Source organism: Halictus rubicundus, chromosome 7 (assembly GCF_050948215.1).
Source record: "Halictus rubicundus isolate RS-2024b chromosome 7, iyHalRubi1_principal, whole genome shotgun sequence".
NCBI lineage: Eukaryota > Metazoa > Arthropoda > Insecta > Hymenoptera > Halictidae > Halictus > Halictus rubicundus.
In genome coordinates, this window is record NC_135155.1 from 1,588,162 (window position 1) to 1,607,898 (window position 19,737).

General features: G+C 39.9%; 1 protein-coding gene across 1 annotated transcript; it reads left to right on the forward strand.

Annotated features, from left to right (window-relative positions):
- The first annotated feature begins 2,279 nt into the window (after positions 1 to 2,279).
- Positions 2,280 to 4,843, forward strand: Arf79f (ADP-ribosylation factor 1). Its single transcript, XM_076790190.1, has 5 exons — positions 2,280 to 2,668; positions 3,594 to 3,765; positions 3,959 to 4,068; positions 4,263 to 4,388; positions 4,598 to 4,843. The coding sequence occupies exons 2-5, from the start codon at positions 3,618 to 3,620 to the stop codon at positions 4,760 to 4,762; spliced, it is 549 nt and encodes a 182-aa protein (XP_076646305.1). The 5' UTR covers positions 2,280 to 2,668; positions 3,594 to 3,617; the 3' UTR covers positions 4,763 to 4,843.
- The last annotated feature ends 14,894 nt before the right edge of the window (positions 4,844 to 19,737 follow it).

Consider the following 19,737-nt stretch of genomic DNA (forward strand, 5'->3'; position numbering starts at 1 on the left):
CCTTCGTTAAAATTGTCATCATACACATTAGATTTTGGTACTGTCTATGTGTGCGAAACCAAAAAATTAACATTGGTTCTAGAAAACTTATCAAGTATAGTTACAGTTAACAAATTATTTTATGAACTATTTTCTATTATGGGTCCATTTCACTTAACCGACAATGATTTCCTCGACAATGTTTACATCGACACTACTTCAACGCTATATGTTTTCACTGACATTCTGATTCCACTTATATTAGTCATCATTGACACTTTGTTGTCACCAATTCGATTTGCGTTTTTTTCATAAACGACTCATGGACATTCTATTCTATTTGGAAACTGCGATATTATTTTGGCAGTGAGTCAAAATCAAAATGTTGGTAACAATAAAGTGACGATAAAGACAAATGTCAGTGTAATCGGAATGTTAGTGAAATCAGAATGTCAGTGAAAACAAATGTCCATGAAAACTAATGTCAATAACATCAGTATGTCAATGAAAACTGATGTTGCTGAAATCAGAATGTCAATGAAAACAGAATGTCTGTGAAAACATATAGCGGTGAAATGGTGTCGATGTAAACATTGTCGGTTAAGTGGATCAGACCCTCTATTATAAAATATTAATTTATTTAAATTTAATATAGTGTCTGTTTACCAATTTAAAGTAAACAGTAAATATAATAATGAAGACTTTGCAGTTGATCAAAATGAAGGAAAATTATTAAGCAAGCATATTGGTAGCTGTTACTGTACGCTTACAATTTCCTTTCAACCAAAGTAAATGGACAAAAAGTGTTATTAGATGAAATTAATATTGTTTTCAATGCATAATTCCATTTACATTTTCAAAATCAGGAAACCTGGACAGTCTATTGAAACATTAAAGATAATAACAGATACTCCATGCAATGTGGAAGAATGTGAACTTTTAGGAGAAGGAACATTAGATGAAAAGTTTTGTAACCCAGGTGTTTAAATAAATAAAAAATTACTATATATAGCTATACATTAAAATATATTTTTACAGTTAAAAATTAAATTTATGCATAACTTTATGTAAAAGAATGAAATAAAAGTTTCAATAAAATTAATCTTTAATAAAAATTTCACCAAACTCAATGATCATTTTACTAATCTGATGGAACATAAAATGATACAGTCGGTGCACAAAATATTTGTACATTCTTTAAAAACGAATAACATTTTTAAAATGGAACCAAACTGCTTGAATTTTTTAGAGACATTAGGATTAAAAAATTGCTTGTAGTCGTAATTGTGAAGATAAATGTATAGGTCATGATTCTTGGTTTTATCTGTGTCTGTAATGAAACTTTAAAAGATCCGTTTTGTAGATCTAAGTAAATTACATACATGTGGAAAGTTTCATTGAAATCAGTTAACGCATAAAAATACTATAGGCATTGTAAGGTGTAAAAATCTTTGAGTTTAGATCGCAGTTTCTTACAATTTTTACTATTTTCAATCAATTATATTTCATAGCAACCTCGATCGATTTCGATAAAACTTTCTGCACGTATAAAACTTACGTAGATCTACAAAAGGCACCTTTTAAATTTTCATTACAGACACAGATAAAAAACTTAAAAACCGTGACCTACTTTTTTTTCGCAATTACGACCAATAGTAATTTAAAAAAAAATGTATGCATTTCTTAGTAAATTAATCCTTCTAACATCTCCAAAAAATTCAAGCCGTTTGAACCAATTTTAAAAATGTTATTTGTTTTTAAAAGGTGTACGAATACTTTGTACACCGACTGTAAATAATAAAAATCCTGGAATTCTAAAATTCATAAGTTATCAACGCAGGGATTAGAACGTAATTGTCCACTTTCCCACATTACCGGCATTTTTCTGCCTTGTTGATTGACTTCCATGTTAATAGTGTAATCAACGCTATATGCTTCGACTAGATACATATCATACTTTGTGTATATATATAGTGTTTTATTCAGACCGAATTTGAAATTGTATGACATAAAAGAAAACTACGAATTTTACGCTAATGCATCTTCTGGTCATTGACTAAGTTCTTCATTGTCCTGTAACGTTATTATCGGAAGAGCACCTTTTCGCTTTCATGAGCGTGGGCCATTCTACGAATGCACGGTTCACTTACTCACCCACACACTCATGGAATTTTTGATAACTTACACGAGTCGCACCTCGGTATCGCCACCTGGTGTACCAAACGGAAATCATTGTAAATTTTCACTGTCACGTGACCGGTGTAACCAATCGGAGAATTTCGAGGGCCCTATACGTGGCATAAGGCATGAATCCTTTCCACGTCCGCCATTTTGACATACGGTACTTTTCGAGAGTGTTGGTTTTATGTTTTATCGTTTCTCGTGAAAATAATCTTTTTTACTGAAACGTAAGTAACGCAAGTGGCTTCTACGGGCGGCCTGACATTACGAGAAGCTCTCGGTAATCAGACGACATTTCTAAATAATGGAAGTTTGAGCGGGGAACCTTTGACGATTCGCTGGGGAGTAGGTCGAAGGTGACAGACAACCGGGTGTACGCAGTGGCTTCGCAAACCGCACAATATCTTCCGCCTTGCTTGCAATACCTCGGTATTGGCGTTTTAGCTAGCCGATCACGTTTTAAAAGTGCATAGACCACCGGCGAAAAACTCTAGAGTGATCCCTGACGGTATGCTAGTCCGATAATCATAGCAATGTATTAAAATGAGAATCAATAGCGGGCAGCGTGAGCATCTCGTGCGTGCCTCTACACATTCCCCCTTTTTTTTTGTTCTTTCCTTCTCTTTCGTTCGTCAATGTGAAAACTATATTCCACGTTGTTTGCGAGATTATTTCTCTTTCTTTCGATTTTTTATCGCGCGCTCTTCGTAAATGTGCAGGTTAGCTTTTTAGTCTTTGTGTCAGCGGCGTATAAGGACATTACGCATGTGTCTGCTCCGTCCGCTCTGTCTAAAAAATTGTAGTGTTTCGTGTACATGAGTTCTATCTTTCCGTCAAGTTCGTAATTCACACGGTTTTTCGTCCGTTGTCCTTTTCGTTTTTTTTCTTTTCATTTATTCTGTATGCCCTGTTGAAAATATCTCATCTCTTTCAGCAACAGAGTTTAAAGGCCTGAGTATTGTTGCACGTCGATTGGTCGTACATCGTAGACTTGCATATGTCAGGCATACATAGTTAATTTCTTTATATACTAATTTTAAATGTCATATTTGAACAAGTGCTAGTTATAACTTCTCCGACGATATATTCTTTCTATTATCTTTGTTCCCTTGTAGTTGATGCTCTTGCCCCTACACTAACTTATCAGTATCTCGATATTTTTTAAAAATATTTATGCTGATTTTTGGTTAGATTGGCGAAAGGTTTGAAATTGCTTATCATTGTTTAAAAAAGTCTGTCTAACTAACATAATTTATAGAATAGAACAAACCGATGATGTTGTTACTCGTAGCATATAACTGAAACAGTGATTTGATTTTGCATCGCACAAAGTGCAATGGAAGTACAATGTCTTCTAACAGTTTTTTTTAAGCGTGGTAGGCTTTAACAAATTAATTACTAATATAGTTTTTGTGTGCTGTTTTTTGTTACAGGTATTTACATAACCAGCACCAATCATGGGGAATATGTTCACAACGTTATTCAAAGGCCTCTTCGGCAAAAAAGAAATGAGGATTTTGATGGTGGGTCTTGATGCAGCGGGTAAAACCACAATTCTGTACAAATTAAAATTAGGGGAAATTGTTACTACGATTCCCACTATAGGTAACTTTGCCGTCTACATTTCTTTAACCTCGTTGATTACATATAAAATCTAATCCTAAAATATATCCTCAACTATGTCAGATAGAACTAAGAGTAACGGGTAGCATTAATCAGGATTAAATTTTGTAAACTTTTTTCCTACTAAATGGAGAAGATAGAATACAGATTACCCATGCAAAATTATGAATTTTAGGTTTCAATGTAGAAACAGTTGAGTACAAGAATATAAGTTTTACTGTATGGGATGTGGGTGGCCAAGACAAAATCAGACCTCTCTGGCGACATTACTTCCAGAACACACAAGTATGTATAATGCATTTATTCGCTCAATCACGTTTCACACTGATCATGTTATATTTGAACTAAAATTAAACTCAAGTAGCCCCTTCTTTTCTGTTTCGTTGCAAATTCCTATAGTCAAAATATATATTTATTTCATAGTTGACTTGAGATGAATTATAATGGACCTTTTTTTCATGGATTGAACCTACTTGCAGGGACTGATATTTGTCGTTGACAGTAATGATAGGGAACGTATTGGTGAAGCGCGCGAAGAATTGATGAGAATGTTAGCGGAAGATGAACTTAGAGATGCAGTACTCCTTATATTTGCTAACAAACAAGTATGTATATTCTTTACAGTATTAATACACCAGTTGTGCACATACATCGTTCTAATATAGCCATGCGTAAAGCATTAAAAGATCTAAGGCATGTTAATGTTTGTTGTGTAAACAACATATGCTATATTTGTAAGCTGGATGTGTGCCAAGAAAAACATAATGACAAAGTCATTATACAATAAGAAATCAATCGATAAATAATATTTCAGGACCTCCCAAATGCAATGAATGCGGCAGAGATTACTGACAAGTTGGGCCTGCATTCTCTGCGTAATCGTAACTGGTACATTCAAGCAACGTGTGCCACAAGTGGAGATGGACTTTACGAGGGTCTTGATTGGCTCTCTAATCAGCTCAAAAATGCCAATCGCTAATTGGACCGTTATACTGTCAACATTCAGTTGCTATATTAACATAATAAAAAAAAAAAAAATTTTTCATTTAAAGGACTGCGCTCACGCGGGCTTTGATCTGTGCCGGCGGCCGCGACTCTTCGCGGCTCTTTCTTTCCCATACACTGTCCTTCTCTGCGTTCGAAACATTTAACTCTCGTTTGTAGAGTGGAAGGGTCTTTTCAGGAAGCTAAATCGTGTAATTTAGAAAGATGCTTTATTAAATGTTCTCTGCCAAGTCTGAACGTGAACTGAACTCGCTTAACGGACAACTCAAAACGAAAACCAGTGTCGGCGGTTTTTCACTCTGACCTTATAGCGCGAGTCGTCGTCGATCAGCTATTGTGTCGAAAAACACGGGGCGACGACCGCGCGCCACAACATTGTCTGAGGAACGACAATCCTTCCTCGCGCAACGGACACACGCGTGTATACAAGGCAGCGCAAGGTGTTTCTTTTACAGTTCGGCCTATTCTGACACTATGACCGTCCTCGGTCAAAGTCGATTTCACAGCGACTAACAGAGCAATAAACAAAAGAAACGATATACAAAGATATGATAAAGTGGAATCACAAAAAAAAAAATAAAATTGTAACATAAAATGAGATAAAATAATTAGTCATCACGATTATTTGGCCAGAGTTTCATTTGGTCGGGCCCTACAACCGTCGAAAAGGGTATACGTGTTCGTTGAAACCCATCGATATCGCTGACTACGTATCGATCATAATCTAACACCTTAATTACTTCATATGGGCCTTTAAACTTAGGTATTAACTTTTTATTGACTCCTGGCGTAACGTCGTGATTCCTAATCAATACATAATCTCCGACTCCATATTGAGTGCTCGGTTTGTGACGCCGATCATATAGTAATTTATTGCGATCTTGCATCTTATCAATAACGGCGCACGCATTGTTTCTTATCGCAACTAAATCTCTCGATTGATCAATATTATCGAGAAGAATTGGTCGTACGCTATCATTCACTTTACCTGCTTGGTCCACACCGAAAAGTAATTTGCTGGGAGTAGTTCCAGTTAATTGGCAAATTGTGTTGTTTATAGCGTATTCTATATTATCGAGAACGTAAGACCAATCCTTGGGTGCTTCGCATAATTTCGCTAACATTGGCGTTATTAATCTATTATATCTTTCAGCCTGTCCGTTGGCTCGAGGTGTTCCGACAGCTATCAACACGTGGCTTATTCCTGCTTCATCAATAAATTCTTTAAAAATGTTCGACGTGAAACAGGATCCGCGATCGCTAATTATACGTTTGGGCTTGCTGTAACTTCGGAAATAATCGTTAAGATGCTTAATAACTTCCTCGGTCGTTGTGGACTTGCCCGCGAACAATCTAATAAATTTTGTAAATGCATCGACAACTAATAGAATGAATTTATAACCACGCCCGCTTTTCTCAAACGGACCGCAATGATCTATATGTATCGTGCTAAATGGTACATTGTCTTTCGGAATATTGTTTAAAAGCCCTTCGCTTCGGCCTTCCAAGGGGGAAAACTCTACACACTTGAGACAATTCCGAATGTGCTGCTTAACTTTTTGTCGTATGTTCGGAAACCAGTATACCTGTGTAATGTGCTGGACCACTTTTTCGACACCTAAATGCCCCAAATCGTCGTGGGAGGCACGCAATACATTTGATTCTGATATCTGTGGCACATAAAATAATACTTGTTTTTTTTTCTGCTTTCCGATATACTAAACCATTTCTAAGCTCGTAAACTTTGTCTTCGGTTATTTCCAAACGTTTCCGAATTGCTTGAATGGTCTCGTCTTGGCATTGTTTTAACGCTAGAACTTGCTCGAACGTATTCCCCTCTAAAACTAATACATTATGACACCTGCTCAATGCATCTACGTGGTTCATTCTCTCGTTACGTCGATGTTCTATCTCGTAATCGTAATTTTCTAAAAATAAAGCCCATCGGTAAATACGTGGATTTACATTTTGTTTGCTCAGAGTTAATCGAAAACTGTCACAATCTGTAATTATTTTAAAATGTATTCCAGATAGATAGATATCAAATCTCTTAATTGCGTAAATAACGGATAAACATTCTAATTCAAAACTATGGTACTTTGATTCCGGAGTACCTGCACGCTTGCTGAAGTAAAATACTGGTCGAAAAAGTCCATCTGTCTGTTTCTGAAGCAAGATAGCTCCAAATCCACTAGCACTGGCGTCGCAATGCAATTCTGTTACCAATTTCGGGTCATAAATTGCTAAGACAGGTTCCTCTGCTAATTGTTGTTTCAAAATTTCGAAAGCTTGATGTTCGTTCGGACCAAATCGAAATTCTGCGTTCATTTTTATTATATCGTAAAGAGGTTTCGCTAAAATTGAGAAATTTTTAATAAATCGACGGAAGTAACTGGCTAGGCAAACAAACCGATGTAGTTCTTTGGTATTTTTCGGAATAGGGTAATTCAGAACAGATTCTACGTTTTCTTTGCTAGGCCGTATTCCTGTCTTGTTTACCAAATAACCCAAATAGTTCACATGTGTGTACAAAAGGGAGCATTTATCCCAACGAAACTCTAATTGATATTGAGCAGCTAAACTAAAAACACTACGCAGAATATTTAAATGATCGTCTATTGTGGTTGTTGCGACCAATATGTCGTCAAAATACAATAATATTTTATGATCGTTTAATAATTCACGGAAAATGTTAGATAAATAACGTTGGAATTCACGCGGTGCGTTTGTTAGGCCAAAAGGCATTTTCAAATATTCGTATTGACCGAGTGGCGTTACGAAGGAAGTATACTTCAGGGATTCGTTAGCCATTTTAACGTGATGAAAGCCATTACGTAAATCGAGTTTAGAAAAATATTTTTTTCCTTTCAATTGGTCCAAATGATCATCAATGAGCGGGGTTGGGTAATTATCTCGAATTGTTATTGCATTCAATGCTCGATAGTCTACGCACAACCTCACGTCGCCTGTTTTCTTCCGTACTAACACAATTGGACTCGCGTACGGAGAGTTACTTGGTTGTGTAGCGGTACGCGATTTGCATCGCAAGATGTTAGAGTTGACCGCCTGCAGATGTTAGGGTCTAAGGTAATAAAACCTACCCTGACTTTTGCAAGACGGCAGAAATTATTTTATTTCCGAAATGACTTTACGGGTGTAGAAAATTTAACTACCCCATCATAAACGTTACCAGCCGAGTACCGCTGGGGCCTGTCCGACCGCGCGGTCCCGACAAGACCTTTTTTCCAAACATTTGGCGACCAAACCTTTGCCAGTGACCATGAAACAACAGATGCGGGATTTCCTACCCCCGCGAAGCATAGCTCCGCCTTCCTATCTTCGGAAAGGTAACGCCTTTCCGAAGATCAGGATATAAAGGGAGGAAATCCAGAAAACCTACTTCTTGTACCTCTTGCATTTTCTCGCGCTTCTTGCTAAGCAGTCTACGTACTTCGTCTGTCGGTCTCTCAATGTACATTGAACACGCGATTAAATAAACAGACTATCCGTTAAATAATCTGTCTCTGTTTTGTGGTAACACAACCACAAAGTGGTAACGCCGACGTGATTTCCGATAAATTTTAAAAGTTGAAAGTTTAGTGTTGTGATTGCGATGGCTAATAACGGGAGTACCACCCTTCTGGAGCAGTAATCCATCATTATGGTTTCGACAACTCGAAATTCAGTTAGCGTTGAATGGAATTACGACAGACACGGCCAAGTTTTATTACGCCATGTCCCAATTAGAACTGAAGTACCTACAAGAAGTCGAGGACGTGGTGAACAATCTCCCAGCAACCGGAAAATACGACCGCTTCAAAGACGAACTCATCCGCCGATTATCCAAATCCGAGGAACAGCGTATCAAGCAGTTACTCGAACAGGAGGAAATTGGTGACAGGACACCGTCGCAATTTTTGCGACATTTGAAAACTTTAGCCGGAGACAATACATTGTCGGAAAAGGGTCTAGGGGGATAAGACAGGTCTAGCGGCCCCGGCGGGAATTTTATTGGTATTGTGTGGAAAACCATCATTTTAGGTTGAAAAACAATCCCCTAAAATTTTAAGTCGCTAACCCTTCATTTAAGGGTGATATGAGGGTAAACACCCTCAACTTTAACATTTTTTTTCTCGGTTGTTAATTAAGATATTGAGATGAAATAAAATCGAAAATATTCGAACTTACTTCCTTCATATCATATATTTTTTTCATAATTGTAATTAAATTATTAAGACTAGAAAAAAATTATTTAATTTTTAATTTTTTTTAGGCGTGGGGGTAGCAAGCAACCCTTCGAGTGACCACTTCCAAAAAATTCAAGAACAATGTTCTGTTACCTATCTAATACGTACAAAAGTTTCAAGATCGTCGGATTGGTGGAACATAGTTAAATATTGAAAGATATCGCGATATCGTTAACTTAAATAAATGTGGGCGTATTACAATATGCTATGAATCTTTATTCGCGACAAACGTACACGACGACAGTCAGAATAAGAATGACCGCCGTCCCAAAAATCCGCAGCCGTGAGGACGCGCTCGACAGTATGCCTCTGTTTCAGTTGCGAGGGGCAACGCTGTGACAAAAGATACATGGTCTGCCTCGACCGTTTGTTTACTTCGATTTTTCTAACATTCGGCCATACTGACGATAGGTCTGTCCTCAGACTTACAATACAATTCTCTGTTGTTTTTTTTTTGTTTACAAAACTTTTCGTTGTGTAGACTTGGCTGAAAATAAAGGTTGTTGTCGTAACACGATACCGTCGTATCGCTTACGATCAACTATGGATACCGTCGTATCCCTTCTCGGTTTATGATGCACGTTGCATCCTTTGCTCATCACCACCCTGCCTGAGACACTCTTTGTGTCTGTCCGGTTCGGTGTAGAGTCTTGCTTTATGATGCACGTTGCATCCTTTGCTCATCACCACCCTGCCTGAGACACACCTTGTGCCCGTCTGGTTCGGTGTCGAGCCTTACTGGGGTACCGTTGCAGCCCTGAGTGATTTTTCCTCGTTTGTCTAAAATACCGTTGTATCTATCCTTGGCATTGGGACACACCTTGTGCCTGAATGCCGTTGCATCCTTCTTTTCCTTGTGTGGGTCCCATCGGAACCGTGGTGGATGACACCCTTTGGTCGTCCTCCTCGATCAGGTGCTTAGGCCGTTGCCCTCGCTCCTTGGATCTTGCCTGGTCGTCGGGCAAAGATCCCTCTTCTCCTCCTTCTCTACCGTCCGTGTCTAGCTTACACCTTCGGCTTGTCTTTTCCTTTCTGTGAACATAGTCAAAATGTGAGATAATGTTTAAACTACTTACTTGGCGACTATCTTTAGTCCCTGTATACATTAATAAAAGGATATATAAAAATCGCTTTTATTCAGCATCGTGGTCATCCCCTTGGATCGTAATCCACGGCTTCATCTTATCAGCTGCAACGACTGTTCGTAATCGTTTCACCCCTTCTCGTAAATCTTCTACGTCGTAGCGGTCATTTGGCAGCACCGCTCGAACCTTGAACGGTCCTTTATATTTCGGTAGCAACTTTCTGCTGCTCCCCGTTGCCGGTTCACTGGTTATTCGTACCAATACCAGTTCATCGACAGTAGACCTGCGCGCTTCCTTTCGCGTACGGTCATACCGCTCCTTCTGCTTACGTTGATCTTCGGAAATATGTTTGCTCATATTTCCTCGTAATGTGGCCAAATCCAATCGATCTATTCCTTCTTGTACGAGACTCAGTAGTGTTCCTTCAGCTACTGTTCTCGTATCGCACCCGATCAATGCTTTCATCGGCGTCGTATTAATACTTTTGTTGTGCGTGGTGTTCATTGCACTCTGCACCTTCTTTACCTGGATGTCCCAGTCTCGTGGATCTTGACCTGCTAAGCTTGTCGCTAAAGCGTCAACGATAGTTTTATTATACCGTTCACACTGTCCGTTTGCCCTTGGTGTGGCTACCGCATTAAGTACGTGTTTAATGCCATACGTTTTGCACAGAGTAGCAAACCTTTGTGACGTGAAACTCGTTCCACGATCACTTATTATCCTCGTCGGAACACCGAATAAATACATCAAATTTAACAACACCTTTTCAGTGTGACGAGTCTTTTGGCTTTTTACTGGCTCTGCGATCATGAATTTCGTGAACGCATCCACCATTACGAGTAAATACTTATTACCCTTCTTACTCGTCTCGAATGGTCCTACATGATCTACATGCAACGTGTGAAACGGAATTGGGATCTTTTCTATAGTGTTTAATTTACACTGTTTCTTCCCTGACGTATGATTGTAGTATGCGCAGCTTAGACATGCGTTTACGTACTTCATTACGAAACGTCGCATATTCGCAAACCAATAGTTCCGCTGTATCCGTTCCAATGTCTTCTCTGTGCTTAAATGTCCTGCGTCGTCATGGCATAATCTGCATATTCGGAGCCTAGCGTTTTTCGGAACAACCCACACGGTTTTATTACCTGTTAACCGTCGGTATAGCTTATCCTTTCTTAACGCATACTCTTGAAAATAATGTTTTGTTTCGGGTGACTTTTCGTTGTTGGCGAGAATTGTTCGGATCCGTGACAATTGCTCGTCCTGCATCTGTGCCGACGTTATCCATTCCGCCTCCGTAATGTCCACGTAGGCGACCTCAAGAGCGATTGGTTGAGGATTTCGGCTGAGTGCATCCACATGTGCCATCTTCGTCCCCGGTCTGTACAGGATTTCGAAAGTGTATTCTTGCGCTTCCAACCACCATCGTCCTATGCGTGGCAATAAGTCCTTCTTCGAAAAGGTTGTCCTTAACGCGTTGCAGTCCGTTACGACTTTAAATTCTATTCCCAGTAAATATACCCGGAAATACCGCAGAGCAAAAACTACTGCCATCGTTTCCAATTCATAGGAATGATAGCACCTTTGGTCCGCTGTTGTTTGCTTACTGAAATAAGCAACCGCTGCCAACTTTCCGTCTTCTTGTTTTTGCAACAATATTGCTCCGACACCCAGAGAACTCGCATCAGTATGAAGTTCGGTAGGTCGAGCTGGATCGAAGATACACAACACCGGTCGTGCTGTTAATTTCTTTTGCACCCGTCGGAAGGCGTTTTCCTGCGGCTCCTTCCATTGCCATGGTACACTCTTGCGTGTGAGACGCGTTAAAGGTTCCACAAGCGTTGCAAAGTTCTTGATAAATTTCCTGAAATAACTTGCTAATCCCAGGAATTCACGTACCTGTTTTACCGTTTCAGGCGGTGGCATATTTTTTACGGCGTCTATTTTTCGTTGACCTGGCCTTACCCCCTGTTCGCTTATTTCACGACCCAGGTACTCAATCGTCTCTTTGAAGAAAGAACATTTCTCCAACTTAAGGGTCAGGCCATGTGTTCGAAGGGCCTCCAAAACTTTCCGTAATTTTTCGATGCCTTCTTCTACCGTTTTCGAGGGTATGATGACATCGTCCAGATAAGGGAATGCCGCTGTGTCCTTCAAATTTCCCAGAACCTTATTCATTAGCCTTTGAAAAACGGCTGGCGCGTTTGTTAAGCCAAAAGGCATTCGTAAAAACTCGTAGTGTCCTTCCGGTGTGACAAACGCCGTCTTCGCAATGGAATCTTCTGCAACTGGTACCTGGTAATACCCTGATGCTAAATCAAGACCCGTGAAATACTTATTGCCTCCTAGCTTGTCGATCTGGTCGTCAATGAGGGGTAAGGGATATTTGTCCTTTATGGTTATCGCATTCAATTTGCGATAATCCACGCACATCCTTGTATCCCCTGTCTTCTTCTTCACCAGCGTGATCGGGCTCGCATACGGCGAATCAGATTCTCTAATAATTCCATTATCTAACAAATCCTTAATTAATTCGCGAACGACCTTCTTCTCCGGTTCCGCGAGACGATACGGGTGATATACTACCAGTTCGTCCGTAACACATTTAATTTCCATTGCAGCCGTATTCGTTTTCCCTAAATCTCGCATTGACGACGATATGCAATCGCGAAATTCTTCGATCAATGTGACGCAAAGTCTTCGCTCCGTTTTCCCAATGTTCCCTAAATTTAATTTGGGATCTATTTCGACGACGTAAATATCCATTGCAGAAATAATTTGAGGCTTTCTTGAATTTCTGATATCGTTAAACGTGAGTTGGTTCCCCCGTTTCAAGATTATCACGTGTTCTTGCTGTAAGAAATCCCTTCCCAGAATTACATCATGGGCCCTATACTCATCCGGTATAATAAATGAGTCTACGTCCGCCGTTACATTCTGGACTCTTATTGTAATCGGCGCGACTCTATTTATTATTACTGATCGATTAGCAAATCCCCTGAATACCGTATCGGTCACGATCTTCGTATCAATACAGAACTTTTCCGCTATTGACGAATGCATAATCGTACATGCGCTTCCGGTATCTACTAAGCTTTCTACCTTATGACCGTTAACGCGAACGAATATTTGATAAATATTAGTACTATTTTTAATGATCTGTACCATATTTACCTCTTTCTGCGGGCAATCCTCCCGTCTGTGACCTAACTTCTTACACAGGCCGCATTCCGCTCTTGGTTTTCTGCAATTCCTTGCCATGTGACCAGTTTTGCCGCAATTGTAACATGCCACAGTCCGTGCCTTTTCATTTACGCCGGACTTTGGTGCTGCTGGGCGAACCGCTACCTGGCGTTCCTGCTTCGTCTTCTTCTCGTCCTTACCAGGCATATTCCCCATCGCACACATCGACGCATATAACTCGTTGGGGTCGGTCTGTTTTGCCGATCTCAATGTCCTGGCGATCGTTTCATCCGGTACGCCGAAAATCACCATGTCCACAATCTTGCCGTCCGGCAAATTGATGTCCAGGCGCCTTATAAGGTTCAATTTTTGGAAGCAATAATCTCCCAAGGATTGTCCTAGTCTTGCTTCGTATAAATCTGTTTCCCGGAGCAATTTCGAAAATGGCATTGTCCGCCGAAATTGCGCAACAAGTAGCACTTTCGTTTCCGACCAGGTAGTCGCGACTCGCACACGCGTATCGTACCACTGGCGTGCGTGCCCCCGTAAACGTGTCGCGATTAACCGCATCACGCCGAGATCGTCCCAACCGAAACGCGACGCCAACTCATTCACGTGGCGAACCCAATTCTCAATCGAAAGTTCCTCTTTCGATGGATCGTATATCGGGATCAATTGTTCATCCCCGGGACGCACATACTGCGGTGACTTCGCGCGCGACGCGGAGCTACGCGTGTTCAGGCTGTCTTCTTCCGCACGATCAAGCCGAACATTACGCGACTCAGAGCGTTGTCTTCGCGGGTTTCGCGACCGTACTCGTGAAGACCGTACTTCGGGGCTACGCGAACGCGAGCTCGAATCCCGCCGTCGGGACACACGCGACCGTGCACGCGAACGAGAGCGTTTTAAAAACTCCTCCATCAGATTTTCCAATTTATTACGACGCGACTCCAAGGCGTCGGGTGCCCTTTCGTCACCGTCACGGCTACACGATGCACGCTCCATATTCGAATTGTCTTGTCACGTACAACAAAGTTCACAAAAGTTCGGAGTTCAAAGTTTAAAACGTCTATACTTAATACTAGTTACTCACTAACCCTTACACTAATTGCACACTTTATAGTCTGGAGCACTTAACAGTTTGTACACAAAATGCACGTAAGTGTACTCCAAAAATGCACACTTCACACATGGTTAATCCCGCTTCTGATATGTAAGAAAAGTACAAAGAGATAGATATCGCGATATCGTTAACTTAAATAAATGTGGGCGTATTACAATATGCTATGAATCTTTATTCGCGACAAACGTACACGACGACAGTCAGAATAAGAATGACCGCCGTCCCAAAAATCCGCAGCCGTGAGGACGAGCTCGACAGTATGCCTCTGTTTCAGTTGCGAGGGGCAACGCTCTGACAAAAGATACATGGTCTGCCTCGACCGTTTGTTTACTTCGATTTTTCTAACAATAATATCATATATATATATAAAAGTTTATAGCATTTTCCAAAGTTTTATATATGTTTACAATATATAAGTTAGCCGCGTCGTCTTAGTGACGACGATACAACGAAGACCATTCGGCGCGATGTCTCGATATCGTAACATATCGATACTCGTAACACTATATTTGACAAAGTGACGAAGTTTCTGTCAAAATCAAAGAACTTTCGATAGAAATGAGGTAGAGCTATGATTTTTTTTTAGAAGTTAAAATATTGCAAAATAAGGGAAAAATAGAGAGACTATGGTACAAACATGTTTTAACTTTGAAAATAAACTTGGAACATTTAAACAAAATTGTGATTTATCCAATACCATGCACGGTTAGATTTTTCTTGACATTCTGTACATCTTTTCTCGTAGATTTTATTACGCTGACATCAAATCCGATCACAAAATTTGTCTGTCACCTCAGGATTTTGGAAAAAATCGATTTATACGAAAAGAAACTAATGAAATCACAATTTTTCCGTTGAAATGATTTGATAACCTTCTGGTTATTCTGGTTCAGAGGCCAAAATGTGAATTTCGCGCGGCGGTCGAAACAAGCGTGGCGTCACGAGATGCTAAGGCGAGGCCACGACCTTCGGCCTGCTATATTTTATCAAAATGAAATCGGTACTTTGAAGTGAAATTGATATTATAAATATACAATGATAAAACATAATGAAATTTAAAAAAAATACGTTAGTAGACAGGATTTGAACACTGGTCGTCCGGTTGAAAACTTGGTACGCTGCAGTCACGCCAAACCGAATCTTGTTGTACCGTAGAAAAAATACGGCATTACATAGGAAATAATGAAACTTTAATCGTTAATATCGCGAAAATTATTGAGTATCTGCCCCTATAATGCTGTATATTTGTGAACAGGACAACGAGATCTATAAGTATGCAAAGTTTCAACAGAATCGATGACCCGAAGGTCGTGGCCTCTTTCGAAACGTGCAAGGGTCAGAAACTTTTTCAAATTGCCGCTTCAATATTGCAATGAGCAGTTTATAAGTGGTCAATTGTCTTTCCTAAAGGTTCAATCTAGGTCTGTCCAGAGGCCAAAATGCGAATTTCTGCCTCATCATCGATTAATTAGCAATATTCGGCAGCATACCGCCAGTCGCGAGGCGTTCGAGGCAAGCGTGACGTCACGAGATGCGTAGCGAAACGTGCAAGGGTCAAAATCTTGACAAATTGACGCTTCAATATTGCAATGAGTAGTTTAAAACTGGTCACTTGTGTTTCCTAAAAGTCCAATCTACGTCTGTCCAGAGCCCAAATTGCGAATTTCTACCTCATCGTCGAGTAATTTGCAATATTCGGCAGCATACATATTGTACATATGTAAACCTGTAATATCGATCTGCATTATCGACCGTATTCTATCGCAAGGTACAGTGTTTGCCGCGGGGAGACCGGGGCGCTAGTAAGCGGAACGGCGAAATGGTGCGTTTTTTTCTAGACATGTTACGCCTTAAATAAGTAAGTAATCAATTAAAAATGCATACCACCGTGTTCGTACATGTCTTTGCTATTTCTGTCCAGAGCGTTTTTTTCGATACGAACACTAAATATCTCGAAATTAAGAGAATCTCTCTGCGGCAGCCATCTTGTGACGTCATCCTTGCTTCAGAAAGCGAGATTTGTGCCGAATATTACAAATTACTCGACGATGAGGTAGAAATTCGCAATTTGGGCTCTGGACAGACCTAGATTGGACTTTTAGGAAACACAAGTGACCACTTTTAAACTGCTCATTGCAATATTGAAGCGTCAATTTGTCAAGATTTTGACCCTTGCAAGTTCATATACGTATATGGATTTCATGTATGTGTGTGGTTACACAGAGTCGACCTGCCGGCCCCCTTAAACTGCGAGTCTCAAAGTGGGTGCCAGGTGGGTGCTGGGATCGGTCGGTAACGGCCCCAATGTCGAGATACTCTCGTCGGTTGTGGAACTAAGAAAGTGGAACTATCACTTCACAAATACCAACATCGCTAAACATGCCGCGCTCGCTACCTAAATAGAACATTTGCTCGTGAATTACGGAAAAAACGTCAGTGACATAGGCAATAAATAAACGAAAATAATTATCTTTTATTGTATAATTTCATTACACTCTTATTGCCTTCTTATTTTCCATATTGTTCACCATTGTAATCATTATTTTATAATCGATAATTTATAGGTGTAATTAATTAATTTGGAACTTCTTGCGATACTTATAAAATAACGATTATTCAACAAAATATATTCTCTAATAGTTATAGAATAAAAAAAAAGAATAAATACAATATTCAAGTAATGACAAAATTCAATCGTTCTTATTGTGATCCGTAGTAAAAAGCAGAAAATTAATTTTTTTACTTATTTAACCGATAATACCACTTCTAATGCTGGACTGCAATTATTCAAGTAGAGGTAGTAACAAAATAAAAGTGTTATGTAATGAAACTAACTTTCGACGGCTCTTATCCATATAAAGCTATTTGGTGGCAGTATTATTGCTATTTGTACAAACACACAGATACACAGATTCTTATATCTTGCAATGCAAATTTTCAGTTTGTGTATCACTAACATAGAGGTAGAGATAAAAGTTTTGAAAAGTTTCTAAGACATTTTAAGTTTTAATTATAATTGTATTGTTTGCTATTTTTTATACCTTACAGAATTGTTTCTTTACATTTTATATTTTTTATATTTTATAAACAATAAACTTTATGTATTGTTTGGCGTCGACCGAAGGTCGGAGTCGCCGGGGGGCCGGGACCACTCAGAAATGAGCGCGCGAGGAGGCAAGGAGAGACGGGAGAATCAAACCTTTGTCCTTTGGGAAAATGCACTTTATTTCACTCGCTTGTACGACGCACGAGGTGCGAGGCACTCGAGAGCGCGAGAAAGAACGCGCGAACGAGAATCGCGAGCCGGCGAACGTACGGAGATCTTGCACGTGCAACTTCTGCCGTCGGATCGCGAAGAGGAAATCTTGAACGGCACGAAACGCGTGCCGCCGCGAGACGGAAATCTTCTACGCGGACGCCGGAAATCTTGACGCGAAGCAGAGTGCACGTTACGCGGCGCGGGAGATCGCGAGAATACTGCTACCGAATGATGCGAATTCGCGAGAGTCTCAGAGCGCGAGAGATGAGAATCTCTACTTATCGAGACGAGAGCGGACAGACGAGCAAACGTGCTAGAGCGATACCTTGCGATTGATGAGCGTTCAGAATGTTAAGAGAGTGAGAAGGCATACGCAGGTGCCTTAAATAACAAAGACCGTCGAATGTGGAGCACCGTGATTGGAGCTCGCACATCGGACGATCCTTGTTTGTCTCAATTTGAAGGATTCAAGCTGTGAAATTCGGCCAATGAGAATTGAAACGGTTGCTACGCGGTGTCGAGCAACGGCGACACGCGCTCTTGCCGCGTGTTGACATACGCGACAAAAACCGTATGAAATAGCGGTCGCCAGTTCGACAATAGGCACCGAATTCCACAGGTTGAATCCTGAACATGTATAACCATTAATTGTATTGTTAAATTTAATTTTCTGTGAGTAATTGTCAATACATATACATTAGTAACCACATCATCTGTTTGCGGGGAGGACTCACCGCGTCTCTTTCATTTCATGTGCTGTCCTTCTTTGCGTCCGAAACTTCCGTCGTTCATTACACAAGTAAATATCATCGGAATTTTGTCATATTTGGTACCGTTTTCCTTAGAAAAATACCACGAGTATGTTGGTGAAAGTCCGATAGAAAAATAATTAATAATGAAAAAGTTTAGTTTTTTATTTAAAGGCCTGAGCTCACGCCAGTCTTTCATCTTTTCCGAACGCTTCGACTCTCCGCGGCTCTTTCTTTCCCATACGCTGTCCTTCTTCGCGTCTGAAACTTCAATCGTTCATTACACAAGTAATTATCATCGGAATTATATCATATTTGGTTTCATTTTAATCAGAAAAATGTCACGAATATGTTGGTAAAAGTTTTATAAAAAAATAACAAAAAATAAAGAAGTTTTGTAATTGGATTAGGAGTGGTCTTCTGGTTTCACACCGATATAGCCGACAATGTGCGGCCCACTCCTCGGCGACGACGCGACGGTTCTCGAGTTTCGCTGTCCGCTTCTCCGTGCAACATTATATCGGAGACGGATATTCTCTCCGTTTGAATACCAGTCATTTTGGTGTGCCCAGAGTTGGGCATTATTTAGATAAAAATTATTTAAATAACGATTCGAATAAAAGATACTCCATCTTTATTCGTTATTCGAAGGTTCGAATAAAAAAGGTATCTTTATTTGACGAGTATCGAATAAATAATTTTATTCGACGAGAATTTATCCGACGAATACAGATACTTTTTTTTATTCGAAGCGGATTTATTCAAACTTTGAGAAATTTTTTCATCTTTCATCTGTATCTTTTATTCGAAGGCTTCGAATAAATGTTCGACTAACTTTTGCCGAGCGCCGAGCTTCAAAGACCCAGCGATGACAGACGACATACAATGTAAGCGGATGGAGAATCGCGCACGTATGAAAGTTTAAACTTTTAGATTTTTCAATATATCCTCATAAAATTGTGACGAACGAATGGGGGAGATTTTCCTGATGAAAATGAGGTCAAATTCGAGTGTAATCGAACAAGTTTCACTGATACGTAATGTTACCATAAAAATTACAATCTCATTAAAGACAGTCCAAATGATGTCGTGTTTGGACTCATTTTTCAATTCATATCAACAATATTGTTCTGATTAAAAACATGAAAGCATAAATTGCCAATAATTCTCGATTCTCCATCTGCTTACATTGTAGGCTGTTGGTCGGTCGTTGGTCTTTGAAGTCCCGAGCTCGTAGAGTCGCGAGATATCGGTGTGAAACAGCTACCAAACAATTGCAAAACTTCTTTATTTTTCA

Coding starts and splice junctions, on each gene's coding strand:
- Arf79f (XM_076790190.1), top strand. CDS start 3,618: ATGGGGAATATGTTCACAACGTTATTCAAAGGCCTCTTCGGCAAAAAA. Junction 4,069..4,262: donor ATTACTTCCAGAACACACAA/GTATGTATAATG, acceptor ACCTACTTGCAG/GGACTGATATTTGTCGTTGA. Junction 4,389..4,597: donor TTATATTTGCTAACAAACAA/GTATGTATATTC, acceptor ATAATATTTCAG/GACCTCCCAAATGCAATGAA.